Source organism: Neophocaena asiaeorientalis, unplaced genomic scaffold, assembly GCF_003031525.2.
Source record: "Neophocaena asiaeorientalis asiaeorientalis breed wild unplaced genomic scaffold, Neophocaena_asiaeorientalis_V1.1 scaffold540, whole genome shotgun sequence".
Lineage (NCBI taxonomy): Eukaryota > Metazoa > Chordata > Mammalia > Artiodactyla > Phocoenidae > Neophocaena > Neophocaena asiaeorientalis.
In genome coordinates this window covers 3602848-3622735 of record NW_020172141.1, presented here as the reverse complement: position 1 = coordinate 3622735, position 19888 = coordinate 3602848, and the positions used below count along the sequence as shown (strand labels likewise).

General features: G+C 51.3%; 1 protein-coding gene across 1 annotated transcript; it reads left to right on the top strand.

Moving 5' to 3' along the window:
* The first annotated feature begins 305 nt into the window (after positions 1-305).
* TRIM16 (tripartite motif containing 16) lies at positions 306-18390 on the top strand. The gene is made up of 6 exons (XM_024753741.1): positions 306-1207; positions 6868-6963; positions 10478-10711; positions 12933-13098; positions 13533-13628; positions 17459-18390. The coding sequence occupies exons 1-6, from the start codon at positions 713-715 to the stop codon at positions 18040-18042; spliced, it is 1671 nt and encodes a 556-aa protein (XP_024609509.1). The 5' UTR covers positions 306-712; the 3' UTR covers positions 18043-18390.
* The last annotated feature ends 1498 nt before the right edge of the window (positions 18391-19888 follow it).

The window sequence follows — 19888 nt, the reverse complement described above, 5'->3', positions numbered from 1 at the left end:
CTCCTGGAATGTGCCAGAGATCATATGGAAAAGGTCAGGGTCAGAGACACAGATCCTCTTCCCAGCTGTTTCACGTCCAATTCTACGAGGTGGGAAGGGATGAGGGCTGCCCTATTGCTAAAGTCCTTACATTCTGGGTCCCTTTAAAAATTGAAAACAGGGGACTTCCCTGGTGGTGCATTGGTTAAGATTCCATGCTTCCAATGCAGGGGGCGCAGGTTGGATCCCTGGTCAGGGAACTAAGGTCCCCCATGCCACGCAGTGCAGCCAAAAAAAATAAGTAGAGAAAAACTGAAAACAAAAAATCGAACCTGTCAAGCCACGTAAAGCAACGTCGGCTTTGACTGCAGAGCTCAGGAATCTCCAGTCCTTTCCAGACCGATCCCCCAGCTTGGCTGAGATTACGGGGGGGCGAGTGATTCACAGAAGAATAGCAGTTTCGGGTCTGGGCTGGAGGACGGGTCAGAGCCTGTGGGGAGACAGCCTGGGTCTCCCTGAGCCTGGGGACCCGGGCTGCCTTGTGGCCACTGCAGCTGGCCATCCTCTAAGCCTAGCAGAGTGATGACGACCGACTGAGCTTCCTCTGTGGGGAGGAAACAGTTAAAATCCTGAGGCAGCTGCAGTCAGCTGGGCGTGGTTCTCCCATCTGACTGGGCCGCTGGATTCTGGGCCCAGGAGCGGAGGAAGCACAGCTCTGGTGCAGAACTTCCACATGGCTGAGTTTGATCTGATGGCTCCAGGGCCGCTGCCCGGGGTTCCCGCTCACCCTCTGGCCACTCTCAGCCCAGACCGTGGGTCGGCGAGCCCAGCAGAAGAAGAGGACGCAGCTGCCCCGGGGAGCTCCCCGGGGGAGAGCTGGGGACAGAGCCTTGGCTCTGCCTGGCAGGGGCGTCCTGGGGCGGAGGTGGAGGTCCTGTGCGACTTCTGCCTTGGGGCCAGCAGGGTGAGGGCCGTGAAGTCCTGCCTGACCTGCATGGTGAACTACTGCCCGGAGCACCTGCGGCCGCACCAGGAGAACAGCAGGCTGCACGGCCACCAGCTGACAGAGCCCATGAAGGACCGGGACCTGCTCGTGTGCCCGGCCCACCACAGCCCCCTGGTTGCCTTCTGCTGCCCCGATGGGCAGTGCATCTGCCAGGAGTGCGGCCGGGCCGAGCACAGGGGCCATGCCTCTGTCTCCCTCGATGCCGCCCACAGGGACAAGGAGGCAAGTGCTGGGGTCCGTGCGGAGAGGGAGGTGGGGAGGCCGTGGGCCAGGGAGAGGCCTGGCCTCTGCCTCAGCTCCTGGGGCTGCCGGCTTCACTCCTGTGCTCTTAGCTTTGGCCCCTGTCTCTTGCATTTGCTTTGGTTACTCTGTCGCCATCTTGGTCCTGCTGTCCCTGTACTCTCTGTCTGCTCGCTCCTGTGGCGAGTTTGCCACTATTTCTCACTCAGCTTTTGGTGACTCATCCGTGGGTGGGTGTTGGGTGCAGAAGGTGTTTCCCTCTGGCTGGATCTGAGTGGCAATGAATGCAATGTAAAGCTTAGCAGAAATTCAAGAGAAAAGAGCCTAAACTTTGCCCGAAGTTCTCTTTTTCCCTTTACCCCAAACAAGAGATCAGTAGCAAGGGCCCCTTTGGAGATACCGGGTATGAAATCCAAGAGCTTGAATAGTGCCGAGATAACAGAGAACTGGAAACTTCCCTCCGGGGTACGATGTCAAGGACTGCTTACCTTAGGGAAAATAAATCTCCTCATCAGATAGAGGTATCAGGAGAGACTGAGAAATGCTGTGCTCATAGCCTGTAATTTTATTCCCATCAGGTAGGGCAACTGTTTCTAGAACAGCTGACTTTTCTTTGCCCTGAGAAAGCTGAAAGCCTGGAGAAGTTCCTGGGAATGGATTCATATGCTTCGTTTCTCATACTCGGACTTTCCACGAGCACATTTGTTCTCAGTGGGGAAGTGCAGTTCTTTTGTCCCACATTTCTTGTGTCCAGACTCCGGGCAGCTCCCTGTCTGTGCTGAGCACGGCCTGTGGCCGCATCTTGGCCCCGGGCTTCCTGGCAGCAGACAAGGAGCTTCCTGGAGCAGGACCCGCTTCTCCACACCCTCCCTTAAGTGTGGATTTTATCCAGCGTTAGTGCGAATTGTTCCTGAAAGCTCTGCATTCCAGATGCCAGTGAGTCACCGTTATCAACTCCACAATCCACTTGCCAACAGTTCCCAGCATCTCCAGTGCCAGGAAATGTCCACTCAGGAGAGCAGGTCACTGCCACCCACTCCCCACATTCACAGCCACGTTCACAGAGGAGGCTCTGCGTCAGCAGACAGGTCAGAGGATAAAGCTCCATGTAACTGACTACATGGTCTTCATGGAGCCTTGCCGTGTGCTATGTGCTTTCCATGGATTTTCCCATCCAGTCCTGGAATAACTCACTGAGGTGGTGACTCTTTTCGTCTTTACCAAATTTGTCCAGACTCATACAGATGACTAAGCCATGGAGTGGGAATGGAAGCTTCTGGAAAGCCACCCCACTGGAGGAACACAGGGAAGGACCCCAAGGTCACAATATTATGACCTTACTTTATTTTTTTTGCACCAAAACCCTGCTACACATGTAGAGAGATTAAAGCAGAGTGTACTGCTTTTCCCTTGTTCAGGGTATAATATCTGAATTCTGTTACGTTTAACTGGAAAAGTGATGTGTGCCCCCGTTCAGAAACAATCTCCACCAAATACTGAGATAGATTTTCCCAGAAAAGCCCTCCCTCCCAGCCTGGATCTGCCCATCTCCCTCCTCAGAGGCAGACACCACGATCTACTCTTTTCTTCTGTTTCCTTTCAGAAGTTCTATGCCTGTAGCAGCATAGCTACAATATGAATTTTAACGTGGTGTAAGCTGGTGCGTTACAGAGACATGGGGTAATTGTCATTCTGAGCAGGGAGAGTTGTGTTGCTCCTGGGTGGAACCCCAAATTCAGACATCCCAGGAGGGAGCTGTGTCAGGTAAAATACAGACAACTGGGGCAGTTCTTGGTGCTGAAAGCAGGCCGGTTACAGGTGCGATGCAGCAGCCCCGTACCCTAGATCCTTGGTGCGGGCCCAGTTCCCAGCCTCTGCTCCCTGGTGTGTCTATCAGAGTTCCTGCCTTTCCACCCTGCATCCTTGCTTTCATCTCTGAGAGTGAGTGTGTGCTCTGTCAGCGCTTTTTGGGTGGCCCTGACACGGCTCAGGAGCCAAAAGATTTCTTGCAAGGAGCCCAGGAGACCAGCTCCGAAGACACAGTACCTGGATGAGGCTTCAGCCACCACCAGGATTATTTTGAAAGTCTTATTAGATATCAGTAAGGCTCCAGAAGCTCCATCTTTCCTCCAGCCAGCCCAAGCCCGCTGGAGCTGCTTGCTGAAGGTCACTTTGGATTGAGTCAAGCGCTAGTCACTCAGGAATGTTGTGCAAGGGAAACCGTGAACAGCAGGGCCAGCCACAGGGACACAGAGCGGCCGGAAGCTGCATTGGGTCCACAGCGATGGATTTCTCAGTTCACCAACAGAGCCCCTTCTGAGGCTCCCACGGTCTCTAGCTATGCCAGTGGGCAAAAACTCTGGATTTGGGAATTCTGGGTGTTCTCTGATTATTTGTTCTGTGCCGCTGGGCTTCCAGAGCCCAGCTCTTCCCAATGGGGACTCAGCTCTGCCCCTTGCCCAGGCCAGCGTCCCAAAGCCTCTTAGTTGTTTTTTTTTTTTTTTTTTAAATGGAAGTGTAGTTGATTTACAACGTTGTGTTAATTTCTGCTGTACAGCAAACTGACTCCGTTTTACACATATAGACATTCTTTTTAAAATATTCTTTTCCATTATGGCTTGCCCCAGGAGATTGGATATAGTTCCCTGTGCTCTACAGTAGGACCTTGTTGTTTATCCATTCTACATGTAATAGTTTGCATCTACCAACCCCGAATTCCCAGACCATCCCTCTCCCTTAGCTTTTTTGTTTCTTTTTGGCCACACCCTGCAGCATGCAGAACTTCCCCGACCACTGTGCCCCCTGCAGTGGAAGTGCAGAGTCTTAACCACTGGACCACCAGGGAAGCCCTTCCCTTAGCTTTTAAGAGCAGCTGATCTCCACTCCACTCACCTTCTTTGAACTCAGGCTCGCTGCTGGGAAATGAAGCTGTGGCATGCGTGTTTGTGAGTTGTGAAGTTGGCACTTTCTGTAACCGCTTTCCTGTTATTTTCTGTTCCTTTTCAAGTTTATCAAACATTATCGAGCACTTTCTATGGGCTAAGTGTGCTACACTATCTCAGGGAGCGTGGGCTTTAGTCAGGAAGCCAGGGCAGGTCCACGTCTGCCAAAGGGCTGGGGCAGCACAAAGGCCCTGCTGCGTGTTCCAAGGAGGAAGACCCCCGGCAGTGAGGTCAGGGCAGGTATCTTGGAGGAAGGAAGGCTCGGCTGGGCCCCGCCTTAGACCTACAGGTCCATTAGTGGCAGGTCACCGCATCCGATCTCAGCATTGGTTCCAGAAAGCTCAGGATATGGTGGGGCTCTTGGACACAGTCTGCAGCTAGAGCAGGATCTGAGTTCTGAGAGCCACAAGTGTTCCCGCTTCTTGGGCGCGCCGTTAACCAGCATTGTTCACAGCCCGTCTGCTGCCAAAAGTCGGATGGCTTGAGGCTGTTCAGGAGAATTTCTTCTAGAAGTTCCGAGGAGTGCCTTGGACTCAGTATTATGCGACTTGTTTTATCCTGAACATTCCACCAGGCTGTGCATCTTTCAGGAGCAGGGACGGTGTCTTATATAACTGGACTGGCACGTAGTGAGCTCTGATCAGCTGGCCAAGGGGTGAAGTCAGGGCCCAGCTGGGACCCTAGTGTTCCCAGACACAGACTCTCTAGAGGGAAACACAAAGCAACTGGCACCATCTGGAATCTCCTCCTCTCTTCTCCCTCCCCCTGCTGTTCCAGTTTGCATCTCTACCCCGACCCTGGCCACTGAGCTGGGTACCACCTTTGCCCTGGAGACAGAAGCAAGAACAATTTTGTTAACATATTCTTGAGGCACCGGAGGAGACGCTAAACCATCTGATGAGGGTCGTAGAGCCTGAGAGAGGCAGGTCTTGTACCCCAGATGTGGTGCCTTTTGCACAGCATCTGCCCTCACCCAGCTGAAGCAGGGAGGACTCTCTGTGCCCTTGGACATGGGGCCGTCTACTCTCATTGGCACTGCTGTCCTGCTTTTGTATGGGGCTTGCCTGGGCCTGCGACCGGGAGCCAGGGTCTAAGGCACCCCGTCATTTCCTGGGAACAGGAAAAACTGGAGGTGCTGGTCTCCGAAGTGGCCCCGCCTCTTGTGATAAGCAGGAGTGCCTGCTTGTGGGGTGACTCACTCAGAGGTCCCCGTTAGGCACTTGGGAGTCCTTTTCTCCTTTTATGGCAATCCGCAGACAGTGGGGAGAAGCCCCCTCCCTGGACACTCTGGGGGTCTCCTGTGTCCCCGGATGGTGCTGGGGCCGACCGCTTTAATACGCTCTGCACTCGTTGCTAACGTGTGTTCTGTTGTGTCTCCCACCACCTTTCAACAAGCAGCTCATGTCCCCTCCCGTCGTGGAACAGGTCACTGGGTAATAAGCCTTCTAGACAGACCAGGATTCCACGTTGCCCCCAAATAGGTCGGACCCCGCATCTTCCCTGCTTCCCCCACTCCCGGGCATCAGGTCTCAGGCCTCAGGGGCGGGAGGTCACCTGGACTCAGTTGGCTCTGAGTCAGGGCCGCAGGGCCTGAGCAAACGTTGCCAGGCTTCTGCAGAGGGAGGCGAGTCCCCTGCCTGCCTGGGCTGCCACCACTGGGGCCTGGGATTCCCGTGGGCTTCAGTGGGAGGAAGGGGAGACGCGTCACGGTGCCCCCGCACCCCGAGTTCTGTTAGGGCGAGTGCAGACACGCTGCTGTGAAAATCAGTGAAAGCTCTTCTTTCTGTTGCTGCTGTCTCGTGCCCTTGTGGACGCAGAAAGTGACAGGGCCTCTGAAGTTTGCAAAGGCTCTGGTTTCATGCCTCGGCATGTTCTCGGCAGACAGTGCTTGGGGAGTTTCAGGAGGCGAGAGTGGGGCTGGGCAGGGGCGTCGACGTGGGCAAACCCGGGGTTCTCAGGTGGGCACTTGCCTCGGCGGGGAGGGTTCGCTCTGCCTGCATCTGGCGGAGAATAAGAGTCCGTGATGGAAAGCAGCCGAGGTAGTGCTAGTAACGATGAGGGTTATGACATCACTGACACGGATGGAGCGCCTGCAACGTGCTCGCTACTGTACAGAGTTCCTGCTGACACGCCTCCCATCCTTGCGGGAGCCCTGTGAATCGGGCACTTTAGCTGCTCCCACCTCACAGGTGAAGAAATGCAAGTGTGGAGGCGTTAAGTAGATTTTCCCGAAGTCTCATCTGCTAACTAGAAACCCTGGGATGCCCACCCCCGACTTCAAGCGCCCTGTGCTCCTTGTCAGGCCGTTCTGGGCCGGATGGGCTGGACTCAACTCCACTGACAACTGTGTGACCCTGGATAGGTGGCTCCATTTTCTCACCTGTGCAATGGAGATAATGTGTTGACCTGCTATGGGCATGGTCAGGATGATAAGAGGTGACACAGAGAAATGCTTGAAGCGATGCCCAGTGCAGCGTAAGCTCTCCCTGCATTTTAGCCAGTTCACCCCAGGAAGTGCCGGCACACAGCTGACCCTCTGTGCCTCCACTGAGGGTGGGTGCTCCAGCCTGGCTTCTGAGAGCAGCTTCTGAGACAGACTCCCCTTTCCATGGAAGAAGGGCAGACGGTGCCCTTGCTCCTGGGGACCTTCCGAGTGCCCTGGGCTCCTTCCTCCTTGACGCTGACCTTTCCTCTTCTTAGGCTGAGCTTCGGATCACCCAGTTAGACCTGGAGCAGAAACTCAAGTTGAATGAAAATGCCATCGCCAGGCTCCAAGACAACCATAAATCTGTTCTGGTAAGGCTGGCCGGGGTCACCTGCCGGGCTTTGGCGCTGCTGCATGCCCAGCCAGGCCACCCGGGGTTGTGGGATGCAGGGTGCAGGCCCGGCCCCCATGTCCACGGGCCCCATGGGTTTTATCATTGGGTGAGAACTGTGGGTACAGATAAGGTCGGCCACACTGCAGGGTGGCTTCAACTTGTTATGGGGATTTGCTATGAAATTAGTTCAAGATTCAGAACTGGCAAGTGATTTACTTTTTAATGTTACATAGTAGAAGCAAGCTAGTCCTGTAATGACAGTGTCCTTATTTGTACATGTGTATATGCTTTTTTGACCGGGAGAAAAGGGTGTGTGTGGGAGTCAAGGGGGGTGGTTAGCCAGAGCTCCAGAAATTATGCATAATCTTGGATCCTTCCATCATAGGAGGGTGTTCTGCATGCAATTCTCACCAGTCCTAAATCCTGGCAGCCAGAAAAGAGAGGTGAGAGCTGCTGGATTAGTGGATGGTACTTGATAAGGCCAGTGGCATGCCAGGCTACTTAGTTTTAGTCTCTCTGGTTTGTGACCACTTTCTATAATAAACCCTATGTAGACCCAAACAGTTCCACAAAGGTTTCTCATTAGTGGCAAGCCAATAACCACAACTCAGAGGAGAATGCAAAACAACTACCCTATGGCAGTCAGTCAGCAGCAGCATCTTTGCATACCAAGAATGATTCTATCCATTCATCCATCCATCCACCTACATATCCACTATCCATCCACCCACCCATCCATCCATCCACCCACTTATCCATCCACCCACCTATCCATCCACCCATCCATCCATCCATGCACCCATCTGTCCATCCATCCTTCCATCCATCACCTACCCATCCACTCACCCGTCCATCCATCCATCCATCCATCCATCCATCCATCCATCCATCCGTCCATCCATCCACCCACCTATCCATCCATCCATCCACCCATCCACCCATCAATCTATCCATCCATCCACCCATTCGTCTGTCCATCCATCCTTCCATCACCTACCCATCCACTCACCCATCCATCCATCCATCCACCCATCCATCACCTACCCATCCACTCACCCATCCATCCATCCATCCATCCATCCACCCACCCATCCACCTGTCCATCCATCCATCCATCCACCCATCTGTCCATCCATCCATCCATCACCTACCCATCCACTCACCCATCCATCCATCCATCCATCCATCCACCCACCCATCCACCTGTCCATCCATCCATCCATCCACCCATCTGTCCATCCATCCATCCATCACCTACCCATCCACTCACCCATCCATCCATCCATCCATCCATTCACCCACCTATCCATCCATCCATCCACCCATCCATCTATCCATCCATCCATCCATCCATCCACCCATCCGTCCGTCCATCCACATCCATCCATCCACCCCACTCACCCATCCATCCATCCATCCGTCCATCCATCCATCCATCTGTCCATTCACCCACCTATCCATCCATCCATCCACCCATCCATCCATCCATCCATCAACCCATCCGTCCATCCATCCATCCATCACCTACGCATCCACTCACCCATCCATCCATCCATCCGTCCATCCATCCATCTAGCCATATATAATACATGTAACCATTTCAACTTAATTTCTTCCTTCTTGGTGTTTATAACTAACTGGCTGTGGAAGAATGAATACCTATTTCTTACCCATATAGTCTTATGAAAAGAAGAACAATAATTATCCCTTTAAAGTCTTGGAAACCTTCAGAGATTGTTGATTTCCATGCTCAGTGTAATCTGGAGAACCGCATGGAGCATCTTGCCTTTTTCCAGCTCTTTATTTTCCAGACACTTTGATCCCTACTCAGTGCTTCTCTTAACTGCATGGTAACCAGGTGAGGTAGTTACCACAGTGGCCACCATGTAGGAGGTACATGAGGACACAGAGACAACAAGAATCGTCCAGGGTCCCTAGATTGATGGGACAGGAGAGCCTGCGAGTGTTGCTCCCTTGACCTAAGAATTACTCAGTCTGTTGAAATGGTGGTGCTTTAGTTTCTTTATCTAAGAAATGGGGACTGTAGTAGTACAGTCGTGCCTTGGTGTCCTCAGGGGATTGGTTTTAGGACAACCCCCAATCCCCCCACCACGGATACCAAAATCCACAGATGCTCAAGTCCCTTGTATAAAATGGCCTAGTATTTGCACGGAAACCTACGCATATCCTCCCGTATACTTTAAATCTTCTCTAGATTACTTACAATACCGGATAAAATGTAAATGCTATGTAAATAGTGGCCAGCTTGGCAGAGTCCAGTTTTGCTTTTTGGAACTTTCTGGAATATTTTCCCAAATATTTTCGTTCTGTGGTTGGTTGAATTCGTGGTTGTGGAATCTGCAGATATGGAGGGACATCTGTATTTACCTTCTAGGGTCGCCATGAGAGAATATGTATACCGTGCTCAGAACAGTGCCCGGCCCATGATAAGCACTTACTAAATGTGGCCGGTATTGTATTACTATGTTGTGTAATTAAAAAGTGACCAGGCAGGCGGCAGGACCCCAGGAGAACAGAAAATAGTACCTGGAGGGGCTGCTCAGAGGGCTCTCAGATGGGATGGTCATGGAGGGACGATGGGGGAGATTGAAGGGAGGGTGAGCAAAGGAAAGTGTTTCCAAGAACGTTACATGAAGTTTAACCAGGTAATTTGTGTTGGGGCAACGATCTGGAGTTGGGCATTGTCAGAGGGAGCCGTCAGCACCAGGACCTAAGAACTACCAAAGAGAAGTGGAAACCGTTGAAAACGTGGATTGAAGTTGTAAATATGACATTGACTGAAGGCATTTGTAAAGGATGTGGAAGGATAGAATCCCACATGCACAAGTGCCATCATGCAAATCCTTGCTATTCATCACATGGAATTTGTTTTATATATTTTTGAACGTGGCATTCCATTCTGCATAGGTAGGCTGGTCCTGCGATGCTTACGTGCTGTGGACACCTGCACACACCCTAAACATTTTGTGCCTGGCACAGACACCATAGGGTTAGATGTGCTTTTGGCTCAGATGGACCCGGTGGGCAGTTTAACTGGACATAAATGAAATGCTAAGAAAGCAAATCCATGCTACTGATTTGTACAAAGAAGCCAAATTATTATTTTACCGCAAGAAACATGACTATCAAGTATACTGAATACGCACATTGTCCTGGTTGGTAGACTGATGTCACAAACTTGAAGAGCAGCCCGACTGTCAGAGCTGGACTCAGAAATCAGATAATTCACTCTCTCATCTGATGGATGAGAGACTAAGGGAATGATTGGCAAATAAGTACTTATACCCTGGAGAGTCCTTCTTGTTTCCGGGAACCCAGGATTCAAATGAGAATAAAGGCTTGCTTTTACCATAGGAAATCGCTCCCTGATTTGCGGGTTTCTCGGGATTGCGTTTCTGCGTGTTGAGCTTTGAGAAGCTTGGACGCCTCGCTAACGGGTTCTTCACCCCCCCCGCCCCTCCCCCCGCCAGGTGTTGGTGTCGGAGGTAAAGGCGGTGGCCAAGGAACAGTTTGGGAATCTCCTTGCTGCCATGAGGAAGGCCCAGGCTGACATGATGCTTTTCTTGGAGGAGAAGGAACAAGCTGCCCTGGGCCAGGCCAATGGCATCAAGACCCACCTGGAGTACAGGAGCGCAGAGATGGAGAAGACCAGGCAGGAACTGGACAGAATCGCTGCCATCGGCAACCCCGTGATTTTCCTGGAGGTATGGGCTGCCGTGCCACTGACGCCAGGGAGACCTTCGCTCTGCTCGGCCTGTGGCGCACGGGGGAGGGGGACTGCCCGCTGATAAACGGGTGCGCAGGGAGCTGTGAGGGCAGAGAGGAGCTGAGTACAGGGGTACAGGAGGGAGGGCTTTCCAGAGCGGAGAGGCTGGAACCGGGTCGTGGAAGACGCATCCTGTGCCAGCAGCGGCAACGGCATGTGCCGAGGCAGAGAGGTTTGAGACAGCACAGCTGATTTGGGGAACTGAGGCGCTTTCACAGGGATGGGGTGTGGGATGCTGGGTACAGACTGATGGGAGGCGAGGCTGGCGGGGCCAGGTGGGCATCTGGCTGTAGAAGCTTGCTCTTCATCGTGAAGGCACAGCAGCCCAGGGAGGACTTCAGCTGAGGGGTGATGAGCTCAGGCCTCAGTGTGCTTTATAAACCGCTCCGACAGTGGAGGGATGCTTGCTGGGCCGGGGTGAGACCCGGGTCCTGCTGCCTTTCGGAGAGGGCTGCACACGCTGGGGGTGACTGAGGACAGACAGCCCAGCAGAGAAGATGAGACCTTGCATTACCATGTGCCATTCATTGTATGTTAAGCCACCTGCCATCAGACATTCCATCCTCCTGGATCTGTCACTAGAGCGCTGTGTAGTTTTTAGCAAGTCACTTGACCTTTTTGGGTCTCAAATTCCTCATTTATAAACAAGCAGGTCGGAGTGAATGATTTCCAAGGCTCCTTCAGTGCTAATATTCCTACATACAAATAGTTCTTTTATTGCATTTTGGGAAGATTCCCTTCTAGTTAAAAGCAAACATAAATGCTTATTATGAAAAAAAGCCTTGGAAAATATGGAAAAATATAAAGGAACGCGATCATTCATATTTCCATCACCCAAGATAATCATCGTTAGCCTTGTAGTGAGTGAGAGAAAGAGAAGCAGACAGAGACAGACAGACATACCAAAGAATGTCTTTCAGTTCCTTTACTTTTCAATATCAAAACAAAGAAACTATGAAGAAAAATTTGGCTTCCCATGTCATGAGTTTCCTAAAGAGCATATAAATAATTTTAAAAAAGAAATAAAATCTCTTTATTTTTTTCTCCTTTTGTAACTTTAACATAAAAACTTTAATATGTATAAAATATATTTTAGTATAGGCCAACTTATTTTAGTTAAACATAACTTCTTTTTCCACAAATTTTTAGCCAATCGAAATGACATGTATTGTTGCTCCCCAGTGATTCTTTTTTTTAGAAATAGACCATTTTATTTTATTTTATTTTTTATTTTTTTCGCTGTGCCGTGCAGTATGAGGGATCTTAGTGCCCCAACCAGGGATCCAGCTCTCGCCCCCTGCCTTGGAAGCATAGAGTCTTAACCACTGGACCGCCAGGGAAGTCCCCCCAGTGATCTAAAATGTTACTTTTATCATATATGGCACTAACTCTACATATGGTGTTAAAATGTTCATTTTTCTCCCTGTCTACTCTCTGGCTTGGCCTCTTTCTTCTCTTCCATTATTAATCTAACCATTCTGGTACAACTGTTTTCATCGCTAAGTTTTCTGCCGTACCCACTCTGTAATTCAGTGCTTCCATTGCATTTGAATTTTGATAATGTGTTACACCTGAAAGCAACCTTTCCTGATCACTGCAGAGTTTTGAAGCATGAGAGGCTTAATGTGATTATCTATGTGAAAACACTTTTCAAACTCTAAAGCACAGACCAAGAATTAGAGAACACCGTGTATTGGATTGAACGGACTAGGAAAATGCAGCAGCAGGCACTCCCGCCTGAGGACTTGTCTGTGAATCTTCCAAGTGCTACACCCCTTCCTCCATCCCTGTCGTGGTTTGTGTTTAAATTAGTTTAAAAAAAAGTACTGATAGAATGAAGGTTGCAGGAATGTTACCGCCATCTGCGCTGTTGGTGTAACACATTTGTTCTTCGATTCCCTGTCTGGGCTGTGTATTGCATCTGCTCGTGGGTGCCTAGTATCTCTTGATTTCTAAAAGTCCACTTTCCCAGTTAAAAAACACGAATGCTTTCTACATTATCAGACACTGAGCTGGACCCATTACACACACTTTCTTTGTGAAGTGCACGTCACCATCAGCCTATTTTACAGATGAGGAAGGTGCCGTATTGAGGAGGACAGCCCTGTTTAAGAAGCACAGAGGCCAGGGCAAGTTCTGCCGTGTGTCCTTTCCTGCAGGAGTACTGCAAGTTCAAGAACATGAAGGACGATGCTTTCCCTAGTGTCTACATTGGACTCAAGGACAAGCTCTCGGGCATCCGCAAGATCATCACGGACACCACCGCACACCTGATCGAGTTGCTGCAGAATTACAAGGAGAAGCTCCAGGAGTTCTCCAAGGAAGGTGAGAAGCTGTGGCTTGAAGTGTCTCGGAGGGGCTGACGTGGGAGGTGGGAGTTGGGAGGGAGAGCAGAACCAGGGAGCTTCTCATTTTCAGAGCCATCCTCTGGCTAGCCGTGCTACTGATGCACACTTACCTTGATGACTGAGACCAGAGAATGTGAGTCAGTCACATCACGCCCTTGGCCAGCATCTCCGAGACTAGCTTCTGAGGTTGCTGATGCCTGTACTTTCAAGGGAAATCCAAGTCGGGCTGGGGTCTTTCCTCGGCATGTTTCACTTTAGTGTGGTCCATTGAGCAGGGGTCTCTGACACGTGACTAGTGTCCGGGCCCTTCTTCCCCGAGGAAGCCCAGGGAAGAGGGGCTGGGGGTTCCTGCTTCTTAGGTTCTCCTGCCCACCTGGACAGGTGTGCATTCACAATTCTCTGATTTTCTAGAGGAGTACGACATCGGAACTCAGGTGTGTGCCATCACTGAACACAAACACTGGACCTCAGAACCGGAGCCCAGCACCAGGCAGCAGTTCCTCCTGTGTAAGTCGTGAACAGCTTCCCTTTCCCTGGGTGTGGGTGTACGCGTGAGGCTTTGGAAGCAAGGATGCCGTCTCACGTAGGTTTCAGGTTCTTGCAACAGCAGGGTCTGTTCCCAAATGGTACATTTAAAAAAGTTTAATTTAAGAAAAATTTGAACTTTTCATTTTGAAACAGTTTCCAACTTACTAAAACATTGCAAAAAGGGGACCAAGAATTCTTGTATACCTTTCATCCGGTTTTTCCAAACATTAACACTTTACGTTACAACGGTCCACTGATCCAAACTGGAAAATGAACTTACTGCAAGTCTATTAACTAATCTGTGGAATTTATTCAGGTTTCACGAGGTATTCCTCCCAATGTCCTTTTTTCTGGCTGCAAGTCCGGTCCAAGGTCACAGATGTTTCTTTGTCTCCAGTCTGGGTCCAGTCCCTTTGTCCTTCTGTGTCCTTCATGACCTTGGCCCTTTCAAAGATCCTGGCTAGTTCCCAAATGGCTCCCTGTTAAGTCTGACTTGGCCAGAACTGCAAAACCCATTGTCCCGTCATGATGTGGGAGTGTCCTGGGCTGTCAGCATTTTTGAAAACACGTTATTCCCAATCAATACTTCCTTATGGTTAACAAGGCAGGGAGGTTTCATCTCCCAGGAGAGGAAGGGCTGCATCTGGGTAGTCGAGGCTCACTTTTAGGACATGCAGCTGCTTCATCTCTTTGGAACGTGCTGTTGAACCCTGCTTCTGCTTGCTTTCTGGGGCTGAGCGCTGGCTGACCAACTCCTGAACCCCTTTTGCTCTGGTCGTGACGTGGAGCCTCGGATTCGATGACTGTCTCCTGTTCTTTCCACAGCTCCTCATTTTCCCCAGGACCTCTCGGTTTCCACACAGTTTCCTTGATTGATTCTTTCCTGCTTCCTGACACCAGCACGTCTATGTTTTTTTTTTTTAATAAATTTATTTATTTATTAATTATCTATTTTTGGCTGCATCGGGTCTTCGTTGCTGTGCGCGGGCTTTCTCTAGTTGCGGCGAGCAGGGGCTACTCTATGTCATGGTGCGCGGGCTTCTCATTGCGGTGGCTTCTCTTGTTGCAGAGTGCGGGCTCTAGGTGTGCAGCTTCAGTAGTTGTGGCGCGTGGGCTCAGTAGTTGTGGCACATGGGCTTCAGTAGTTGTGGCTCACGGGCTCTAGAGCTCAGGCTCAGTAGTTGTGGCACATGGGCTTAGTTGCTCCGCGGCATGTGGGATCTTCCCGGACCAGGGCTTGAACCCGTGTCCCCTGCATTGGCAGGCAGATTCTTAACCACTGTGCCACTAGGGAAGCCCCACATGTATGTTTTACTAACAGATATAGTTAATAACAAGAAGCCAGATACCTTTTGTGCTTAACATTAAAATAAAAGTGAACCACATCCTATTATAATCTGTTTTCTGTTGCATGAAAGTCATCTCTTTTCATGCATGACATTAACTTTTGCTCCTAGAGTATTGCTGTGACCTTTTAGCTTTTTATGGACTCAGATCATTTCACCTGTCCAAGTTCTGTCAAATTGCCAACTTGACTGACCAGTGGGAGCCACTTGTAAGCTGGCCTCTGTGACCTTTAAGCCTTGACCTTCTGCCCTTGAGATTCTGAAAAGTATTGCTGCTTTCTGGCACTAACAGAATGTTCCAGACCCATTCTGGTTTTCTTGTCCCAAGGCATAGAATCACCTACCCTGTAAGGAGCCCTGGGTCGCCCTAGACGAGAAGAGTACTAACGCACTCATTCATTTGGCACGTGTATACCGAGCATCTTCTCAGAGCTAGGACCCCAGGATAGAGTCCCGCATAAAATGTGGAGCTGATAGAATAAAAGGAGAACATTCATGAAACAAACACACGGATAAATAATTACACATTGTGATGAGTACCAGGAAGTTATAAAGCCAGGGTTCTCCGAGAGACATTGAGGCAGGCATGGAGACCTCTTTGAGGACAGACTCACAACCGCAATCCGAACGGATCAGTCGGGATCTCCCTAACTCAGGTCAGGGCGAGGACCCCACCGTGGAGGGAACGGTCTGTGCTGAAGCCGCCCGAGCGGGTTCAGCGTTGGGTGGGTCTGAGGTCAGGGTGCTGGAGTGTGGAGGTCAAGGGGGAGAGGGCAGGAGACGAGGTTGCTGACGCAGGCAAGCGCCAGTCACACAGGGCTGGGTGGCCAGGGAGGCGGGTCACCGCTTTTTCCTAAGGGCAGGGGCGCCATCAGGGGCTGTAAGCTGGGGCGACGCGATTCACCTTAGCTGGCTCCCTGAAGCGAGCTCCTGTCCGGGAGAAGGTCTGGGCGGGGGAGGCGGGAGAGAGCACCCCGACCAGCGTGGGGCTACTGCACGCTCTGGGGGAGATTTGGGGGTGGCTTAGATGGGGGTGAAGCAGGGCACTGAGAGGACTCAGGGCTGCCTGTGTGTGTGGTGGGACAAGATGTGGGAGGATGAGGGAAAAGAAATGGAGTGTGACTTGGGCACCTGGGTGCGTGGAGGTGTTGTTCTCTGGGACCAGGAAGAGAATGTGTGGGGCGGGGGACTGCTTGAGGGTTCCCCTGCTAAATATTGGCCAGATATTTTAACAAATGAGTGAATCAGATGTGGGTGTATGAGTGCCTGTCTGCCCCAAACCCTTGCCGACACTGGGTAGAAAAGTGCCTGGATTTCAGGACGTATTTGTTGAATGAATGAAAGCATGAGCCCATCCGTAGGTTTTACTTCTTGATTCAGTGCAGCAAATAATATAGTAAATTCCAAGCAATTTGAGCTTCAGGAAGGAAGGAGGTGGGTTGACTTGTCAAAAGGGGTCTGGGACCACTTACGACCTGCATGGGCGAGGTGCCCCCCCCCGCAAGCAGTTCTCCGTGACACTGCCCTGGCGTCCCACAGTTTAACTCGGTTCTGGCACTGCCTGGAGATGGCGTCAGATCCCACAGGATGGCTCCCACTTCAGATGCCAGTCGCCAAGTATTGGGTCCCCAGGTGACGGACAACTTCTGTCCGACTTGGCTACAAATCAGAGGTTCCCAGGACCCCCCCGCCCCAGCCTTGGACTCGAGCATTTGCTAGAACAGCTCACAGAAGTCAGGGAGACACTTATATTCACCAGTTTATTAAAGGATGTGGTAAAAGACACAGATGAGCAGCCAGATGGAGAGAGAGAGGCACGGGGCAAGGCTGGGGAGGGTCCCGATTTCAGGAGCTTCTGTCCCCATGGAGATGGGGTGCATCGCCTTCTGGTGTGGATGTTTGCCAACCTGGAAGCACTCAGAACCCTGCACTATTGAGATTTTATGGAGGCTTCATCTCATAGGCATGATGGCCCACTAACTCCATTTCCAGCCCCTCTCACTTCTCATGAGAATAGGAGTTAGGGCTGCAAGTTCCAAGCTTCTAGTCATGACTTGGTCTCTCTGGTGACCAGCCAGCCCCCTCCAGGAGCCCACCCAGAGTTGCCTCGTCAGAACAAAAGAGACATGTATAACCTGGGAAATTACAAGGGTTTCAGTAGCTCTGTGTCGGGAACAGGGGCCAAAGACCAAATATTAGAACAACAGATGGTCCTAGTGCTCTTATCACTCAGGAGATCACAGGGAGCTTTGTGCCGGCAAACGGGAACCAGAGACCAAATATATATTTATTATAAATCACAATATCACACTTGCGTTCTGTTTTCTGGTTTTTACCCACCTCTTTTCTGGGAAGGAACAGGGGTCTGGGAGACGGATGTCTTTTCGTCCTTTGGAGGCTCGCTAGGTTTGAAGTGTTGGGTCTGAATCAGCTGTCGGTCCCTGACTTTCTGTGTCCCCTCAGATGCCTGTGACGTTGCCTTCGACCCCGACACGGCACACAGGTACCTCCGGCTGCAGGAGGACAACCGCAAGGTCACCAACACCACGCCCTGGGCGCACCCGTACCCGGGCCTCCCCAGCAGGTTCACACACTGGCGGCAGGTGCTGGCCCAGCAGAGCCTCTACCTGCATAGGTACTACTTCGAGGTGGAGCTCTCCGGGGCGGGCATCTACGTGGGCCTGACGTGCCAGGGCATCGACCGCAAGGGCGAGGAACGCAATGGTTGCATTTCCGGAAACGACTTCTCCTGGAGCCTCCAGTGGGATGGCAAGGGGTTCAGGGCCTGGCACAGTGACACGGAGACCCCACTCAGGGCCCGCCCTTATCAGAGGCTGGGAGTCTATGTGGACTTCCCTGGAGGCGTCCTCTCCTTCTACGGCATTGAGCCGGAGGCCATGACGCTGGTGCACCGTTTCGACTGTAAGTTTTCGGAGCCCGTCTACCCAGCCTTCTGGCTTTCCAAGAAGGACAACGCCATCCGGATTGCGGATCTGGGAGAGGAACCCAAGAAGCCAGCACCGACCCCGGTGGAGCCTGCTCCCTAGATGCCGGGGTCCAGAGCCCAGACCTGTGCTAACACACAGACGGGGCGGCAGCTTGCGTTTTAAGGCTGACTGGGGGGCAGAATCCCCGCCAGCGGTTGCTGGCTTTAGAAATCACGTGGGTCACGGGATGAGGGGAAGGGTCTCTGGCCGCCGCCTTGGGCTCCATGCATCGCTGTTCACCACGTTTGCAATAATCCTCAGGCCCTAAGTCCCCCTCGCCATCTTCTCGTGATGTCCTGTCTGCTCGGGTGAACAGCACACGGTGCCCAGAGGTGGTCACCAGGAATCCTCAGAACCGTCAGAAAGACTGCAGAGGAATCAGAATAAATCGCTAACTTTATCTCGCTTCCCCCGCGTCCCCGGCGCTGTCCTGAGCTCCTCCCTTGCGTCAGCCCTTGTGGCTCTCATGGCAGCCCCGTGGGGTAGCTGCTCACACCGTCCCCATTTTGCAGGTGGGGAAGCTGTGGTCCGGTGGGGGTCAGTGAACTTGCTCGGGGTCACCGTGGTCACGTGGTGAGTGAGTGGCCGAGCCGGGATTCAGACCTGGGAGGGCTGACGTTGAACTTCTAACCCCGACCCCACGCCGCCTTGCTCCTTAGACGGCGGGTGTTGTGTGCACGGGAATAAACCACATCATGAACTGCGTTCATAGGAGTAGAGCGTCTACGGCCTCCGTCGCCTTGCACCCGCACGTCTGACCGGGCCTTGCAGCTCTGCCGTGATGGAGAGCTCACTACCTCACCTGGAAGCTCACCTGGTTTGGGGACAGTGAGGATTGCAGGAATGTCTTAGTGGGGTCCGAGTCCTATAGTCCCTGTGACCTCAGGCGACGGGGCTCCTTCCTCTCTCCTGGAGCCACCCGGACGGTGTGGATGCGTCTGATTCCTCATTCAAGGGCAGTTCTCCACGTGTTCGGGGGCAGCTCTCACACTGTCCTGCCCGGGAATTATTCTTGGCTTCGCACTCTATCTCCCACTTTCCTCTGTGGTTTCCGGACCTTCTACTCCTCTGATCACATCCCCCTCCTTTCTTCAGACGCGCTCCCTAAGCGCAATGACAAACTGTATTTAAATGGGTTTCTGAGGATATAACCTGAGGCCCCTTTCGGGATTCCCTGGAAATACAACTTCTGGGTCTTTTCCGTGACCTGTGTCAAGTCAAGCCCCTTCCTCTTTGGCCAGTCTGACGGTCCTGTGTCAAGAGTACTTTACTCCAGCGTCACTTGACTCGTTTCCAGAGACCCTGCCCTACATTTGAATTCTAGGATTTATATAGTATAGGATTTGAATTTTTTAATTGAATTTAAAAGCTTTGACTTTTATTGACCTTGAAAATATTAAAAAAAATTTTTATTGGTGTATAGTTGATTTACAATGTTGTATTAGTTTCCGCTGTACGGCAAAGTGAATCAGTTATACATGCACATATATCCGCTCTTTTTTAGATTCTTTTCCCATATAGGCCATTACAGAGTATTGAGTAGAGTTCCCTGGGCTATACTGTGTATCCTTAGAAATTTTTAAATTTGCATTTTAAATGTCATCACATCATTGCTGCTTGCGGAGACAGTTTTATTCATGACTCTATGCCCAGTGTAATAGCTCTCCTTCCTAGCCTGGTGTCACCTACAGAATTGGTAACCTTTTCTTCTTAAATCTTACTCTTGTTGATATACATATTGATTAGGTTGATACCTATATTGATTGGAATCTTGCAGTCCTCAGCCAATATCTTTTGGGTTTAGTTATTCAATGAGTCATGCATCAGTAGAATTGTTTGCTAATGTAGCCCACCTTACGGCCCCCTTATCCACTGCACACCATGAAGGACTTTTCAGTGGCAGAGA

Coding starts and splice junctions, on each gene's coding strand:
- TRIM16 (XM_024753741.1), top strand. CDS start 713: ATGGCTGAGTTTGATCTGATGGCTCCAGGGCCGCTGCCCGGGGTTCCC. Junction 6,964..10,477: donor ACAACCATAAATCTGTTCTG/GTAAGGCTGGCC, acceptor TCCCCCCGCCAG/GTGTTGGTGTCGGAGGTAAA. Junction 10,712..12,932: donor ACCCCGTGATTTTCCTGGAG/GTATGGGCTGCC, acceptor CCTTTCCTGCAG/GAGTACTGCAAGTTCAAGAA.